Source organism: Gigantopelta aegis, chromosome 3 (assembly GCF_016097555.1).
Source record: "Gigantopelta aegis isolate Gae_Host chromosome 3, Gae_host_genome, whole genome shotgun sequence".
NCBI classification, from domain to species: Eukaryota; Metazoa; Mollusca; class Gastropoda; order Neomphalida; family Peltospiridae; genus Gigantopelta; species Gigantopelta aegis.
The window spans coordinates 6,873,969-6,880,417 of NC_054701.1; the positions used below are offsets into that span (position 1 = coordinate 6,873,969).

At 39.3% G+C, this 6,449-nt stretch overlaps 1 protein-coding gene across 1 annotated transcript in view; it reads right to left on the bottom strand.

The window, feature by feature from the left end:
• The window catches only part of LOC121367288 (alkaline phosphatase, tissue-nonspecific isozyme-like), a 34,710-nt gene extending 30,611 nt beyond the window's left edge, over window positions 1-4,099 (bottom strand). The window contains exons 1-3 of the mRNA XM_041491400.1: window positions 3,401-4,099; window positions 917-993; window positions 1-29 (exon numbers count right to left, since the gene is read on the bottom strand). The exon at window positions 1-29 is cut by the window's left edge and continues 207 nt beyond it. Of these exons, the coding sequence (XP_041347334.1) occupies window positions 1-29; window positions 917-977 (90 nt within the window). The 5' untranslated portion in view covers window positions 978-993; window positions 3,401-4,099. The remainder of the gene's footprint in view (window positions 30-916; window positions 994-3,400) is intronic.
• Between the last annotated feature and the right edge of the window lie 2,350 nt (window positions 4,100-6,449).

The following is a 6,449-nucleotide window of genomic DNA, read 5'->3' on the forward strand; positions in this document are numbered from 1 at the left end:
CTGGGCCGCCTGCATGTACTCCTGTCGAGCTGCAGGAAACAGTCAATCAGCAGTCAGTAAACAGTCAGACAGACAGAGAGACTCTGAGAGTGCGAGTGCGAGAGAGAGAGAGAGAGAGAGAGAGAGAGAGAGAGAGAGAGAGAGAGAGACAGAGAGAGAGAGAGAGGGGGGAAGAGAGAGAGAGGGGGGGGGGGTAGAGTTCACACGCGCGCGCGCACACATAACACAGATTCACAGAATGTTGTAATTACTACTAACACTAGTACTAAAACTACTACTACTCCTACTACTATCACTATCACTACTACTACTACTATCACTACCACTACTACTTCAACTACTACTACTACTACTTCTACGTCGTCTACTACTACCACTCGCTCTACTACTACTATCAACACTACTACTACTACTTCTATCAACAATAATACTATACTACTAGTACTATCAACAACATTAATGCTACTACAATATCACTACTACCACTACTACCACTACTACTACTGCTACTAGTAGTATTACTACTACTGTTACTACTAGTAGTATTACTACTACTGTTACTACTACTACTGCTACTACTAGTAGTATTACTACTACTGTTACTACTAGTAGTATTACTACTACTGCTACTACTAGTAGTATTACTACTACTGCTACTACTAGTAGTATTACTACTACTGTTACTACTAGTAGTATTACTACTACTGTTACTACTACTACTGCTACTACTAGTAGTATTACTACTACTGTTACTACTACTACTGCTACTACTATTACTACTACTACTACTACTACTATTATTATTACTACTACTGCTACTATTACTACTACTACTACTACTCAAATTATTATTATTATTTATTTATTTATTTTGTTATTATTTATAATGAATTGACTACTATTCAGAATGACTTACTATCGCCTGAAATTCGCTCACAGCAGCAAATGAGGACAACTGACCACGCCCACAGCTTCATCTTGACCGGTGATGACCTGTACAAACATTCTTCAAATCTAAGTCATGGACGTTATTGCAAGTCGGGGCGGGACGCAGCCCAGTGATAAAGCGCTCGCTTGATGCGCGGTCGGTTTAGGATCGATCCTTGTCTGTAGCCCCATTGGGCTATTTCTCGTTCCACCCAATGCTCCACGACTGGTGTAACAAAGGCCGTGGTATGTACTATCATGTATGTTGGATAATGCATATCAAAGATGCCTTGCTGCTAATCTAAAAGAGTAGCCCCTGAAGTGGCGACAGCGTGGGGTGTCACGTGACAAGATGGTGGTCAAGAAATTTTCTCTCGCGAATTTACACCGGTAAATCAGTAACAAGTCTGTCCAATGAGTACCATTTCGCAAACAGTAGCACAAACGAACTTTGTAGATATTACAAAATCGCCAGAATACGGTAATCCCAATATACATCTGCTATGTCCTTCAAGTGAGATGCAACAGACCCATTACCAACCAGGTCCGCCATTGTCATGTCCGCCATTAACACCCGAACAACAACAACATCACACACAGACTAGGCCCATTCCATGAGTCCCAGAATAAACCACGAACAATAGTCGCCCACTTCGCCAAACTCAACGATAAAGACAGGGTTTTAAAGGCTGCGAGGAAGCTGGCTGGGAAACCATATGGAATCAGTGAGCAATACCCCCAGGAAATCTCTGAGAGAAGGAAACAACTGTACCCAATCTACAAACAAGCAAGGAGAAACAATAGGAGAGCGTTCCTTAAAGTTGACCGGCTTTTCATCGATGGAGAAGAAATATTCCCAGAAAAAGTATACTCCAGACTACCAACCAAGTACCCACCCCCAACACCTGTTGAAAGGAATTCATTGCCATCAAGAAAAAGAAACCGCCAAGACTCTCCCACCCAAAACACTTATCAAGTACCTATTATCCAAAGTGCTACTCCAGTTCCCACCAGCAACAGATTCAGTGGTATGCCAGTAGATGAAGCAACTGGCACCTAGGACAGGCCAGGAGGGATACATACTGTAAATAAACTTGGTGCTCACCCCACTTGTTCTGTCCCCATTATACAGGTAAACACCCACCCCATCAGTTTCCGTGTCAACAAAGAACTTCCTGTACAGACTGATAATCCTAGTGCCAACTTTATCTATCCCAAATATATCAGAAAGCACCCACCCCATAATATGTTGTCATAGTGACAGAGAACTTTCTGAGACACACAACTCCCTGTACAGAATTATAGTCCATGTTCTAATATACTAGGAAATGCTTACCCCTTATATCACCATGTTGACATAGAACAGTCTGTACATCATGAAAGTCAATATATAAATAATGTATGTAATTCCCCAAACAGTGTACATATTGCTACATCTAATAGGACTTATGGTACAGGACTGACCAGCACAGAACTGTTTGTTCACAATGACAGTCAACCTACTGCTAACAATGTACATGTATGTAATTTACAAAACATAGTACATGTTAATACTTACCCAGGCAATGTGGATAATCCACACACCAATGTATATAAATGTGATAGTACTATTCATAGGTGTGATTATTCTGATCCAGAATTAACTGAGCCTAGAAATATTCAAGATGCCAATGACACATGTAAATATCATAATAGTGTACATACTGATACTGTTCCCAGCTCTTACCACTCAAATCCACACACTTATATCAACCCAAAACATGATTATGCTGATCCTGATTTAACTGTACCTAGTGATATAAAAGATGTCAATTGTACATATAGTAAATATAATACTGAAAATGTAGATGCTACTCCAAGGTGTGTCCATACAAATACTGATAACAGGTTGGAAGCCAACACTTTAGATATTGATGATATGACTAATACTGCTTTGAACAGTGACTGCATTAAGTTGCGAATACTCAGTTTGAATGTCTGTGGTTTGAGCAGTAAACTAATTACACCTGATTTCTTATTATTAATATCAAAATATGATATATTAGCAGCCGATATGTTAAAAAATCTATTTTTAGACACAGCAGTCTCGACATTAGGTCACGCGCGGGTAAACAAATAACCGGAGTAAAAGGTCACGGAACAACAGGTGGTCCGGAGCAAGATGCAAATATTTACGAACTAAGTATCACGAAGCTAAAACTTTATACGCAAAACATAAAACTGCAGATAATAAAATGAGATTAATAAATGCTAGTAAATCTTATAAGAAATCTATATTTAAAGCATATTCACAAAATAAATTTAAGACAGAAAAGAAAATGAGACAATTACGTTCAGATGACCCAAACGATTTTTACAAAATCGGTGTGGGAGCCGGTACGTATAGGCCTACCCAGGTGCGAACCCCGTACCTATCAAACAGAAAAGAAAAAGATTAATGGCTACTTTTTGTTTTGTGTTGTTTTAAACTCACCGTTTGAAAGTAACACAGATGTCCTGTTGGCGTTAACTGCACCGTCGAAATTCGTGTTGTGTGTTGCGCATTCAAGCCACCAACTCTGCTTGTGAATAGTCGCTCCACAAGTTACTGGTCACTGACGGATAGGTTGTATTGTACCAAAGAAGAAAGTTCAACTATTTACGGAGTAAATGCAACCGCGGTTCTGACTGGTAGTAATATGTGACATTGATTAGTTGTGCAAATAATGTTATTCATGATCATTGCCAATAAATAAATACACTTTCACTTGGATACAATGTACACACTAGAGGTTGAAACCAGTGCAAAGTACCCCCAAACAAGGAACTGTGATTTTCAGCAGAAATGAGGAGCACACTACAGATATCTGGATACACCCCATTTACCTGTTTATAACTCGAGAGCACAATTCAGCTATATAGGCACAATAATTCAGCTATATGGGCACAGCTTAGCCATCCGGGCACAGCTTAGTTGGAAGGGCACAACTCAGTTCTCTGGGCACAACTAAGGTATCTGTTTACAACGCTAGTATATGAATTCCACGCTGATCAAAACATGGGTGGCAAATTCGTTGTATCGTTGAATAGGTAGAATGCTTTCGGTTACAAGTTGTTGGTTTTTTAAGTTACATTTTTTTTTTTTTTTTAGTCGCAAACGTAAAGGTGTGCGTGCACAAACAGAGCACTCTTCAAGAGAAAGGGGCGACATAATACTATTTTGATGTGTTGTCTGTCTGCAATCGACTCTTAATCAGTCACGGCTAAACCAAACCCTAGCGTGTTGTTTATAATTTTAAAGCTCAGGGGCGTGCGCAGGAAATTTTGCAGGGGGGGGGGGGTCGAGGTGTCTGGCGAAGCCCGTGGCGGGTGGTCTGGGGGGCCCTCCCCCCGAACATTTTAAAAAACTGACCCCTTCTAGGGCTATTCTGAGGTGTTTTCTGCTGGCTAGCTGAGCTGCTTTCTGACCACATTGTTTTGGAAAGAAATTACATTAAAAATCGGGATATGAAAAAAAAATTCGCCTTGAGCAGGGGGGGGTTCGACCCCCCCCCCTGCTCACGCGCCTGACGCTACACATATGTAGATAACGTTGGGCAGAAAAAGTATTTGTAAATTATTAGGCAGCCTTTAGAGTGACGTAACAACTAGTGATCTATTTTCCATGACATTTCTGACGGCATGACTAATTAGAAGTGGAAGGGCGTTCTGACACCACATACAAAGAATATGAAATTTGTGTAAAACGTTTTATCGGCCTCAGTGGTATCGTGGTTAAGCTATTAGATATAAGAGAGAGAGATGGGGGGGGGGGGGGGGTAGTGGTCTTAAACCTACCAACTGTGTCGTTAAAACTAGCTCTGGGTGGGATAGCGTGCTTGTACCTTAATTGAATATAATCACGAAAATAAGTTGAAGTGAATAAATGAATTTAAATTTTGCTAATTCTTACATTGCCACCTGTCGAATCGCTTACTTTCAACAAAGTTTTCAACATCGTCAGGAACGTAGTTAAGGGCGGGGTGGAGTGGGGGAGGCAGGAATATTTCCCCGGCCCAGACAATGTCAGGCCACAATGACAGTAGCTAGAGTGTCCTCTATCCGTGTTCTGTTTGCAGGCGAGAAAACCGCTTGATTGCTTCGCGGGTGGTCTGGGGAGGTCTTACACGATAGCATTTTTAATAATACTTAAATAGTGGGTGTGGTTTCAGACCAAGTAAAAACAAAAAAGAAAGAGTGTGTGTGTGTGTGGGGGGGGGGGGGGGGGGCTGCATTTTTTGGGGAGCAACTATTTCTCTGTCCACCCAATTCGTTGCGTATGGAAGCGTATTGCTACCACGCATAAATAATGATGATGATGACGATGATGCTGATGATTATGACGATGATGATGATGATGATGATAAGTGGTAGCAATATGCTTGCGTATTACGCCATAAAGTTACGACAGAGATCGAAGTGAATTATTTAATTACTAATAAATTCTCTTCATCCGACTATTTTTTCGTGCTGGGGTCAAGTTAAACATTCATTCATTTATTCATTCATTCAGTCAGTTATTTATTCAGTTATTCATTCATCCGACTGTTTCTAATAATTTACTTTGACGGTACGCCACATTTTGGTGAAGTGCAATCATCTGAAGGAAACTAAAAAAGATATATTTGGTTGAAGAAATGTGATGAAATAATTTCGTTTCCATCTTCAACTTTTGTTGCAATTTCTTCGTAATACTGAATTTTAAATTTTATGTTTCTGTGATATTTGTATTTGTTGTACAGTTCTTTACACTGTGTTTTAACTTACCTCTTCAATTTGTATCTTGATAGTGTTCGTCATTTAATTTTTGTATCTACCATAGTTTGACACCAATTGCTGATGTATTTTTCGTGCTGGATGTCGTTAAACATTCATTCAGTCAGTCAGTCTCTAAGAACGTTTCTTCAAGTACAGTTTCAAACAATGAATGAATGAATGAATGAAAGAATGAATGAATGAATGTTTAACAACACCCCAACACAAAAATTAGACATCGGTATCAAAAGTAAGTACTTGAATATGATTCAGTTTCAGCTTATGGCAAACGTGGATCGACGATCTGCGTTGACTCAGTCTGTCCGGACTTTGTGGTGTAAAACATTTTTATATTGGTATTCAAAAGCGTTACCTCCCCGGATTATGGGCCTACTCACCTCAAATCGCCTAAAAATACCTGGTGTTGTTTTTTGTTGTTGTGTTTTTACATACGTGTTGGGTTGTTGTTTTTTGGAAGGGGGTTTTGGGGGAGGGTTTTTTTTTTTTTTTCTTTTTTGTTCGCTTCATATTTGGTGTCACAATTTACAATTTTCACCAACGTGGATGTTTTATTTGTTGTTGTTTTTTCACTTTTAAAACTAATCTAAAATAGTGTTACATTATTACACTGTGCATTAGATCAAAATATATCTAAAATAAAGTTGTGATTATCACTTAAGGGGTTGTTGTTGGTTTTTTTTTTTTTTTTTTTTTGTTTTTTTGAAAAGAACCAGAAAAAGAGGATACAA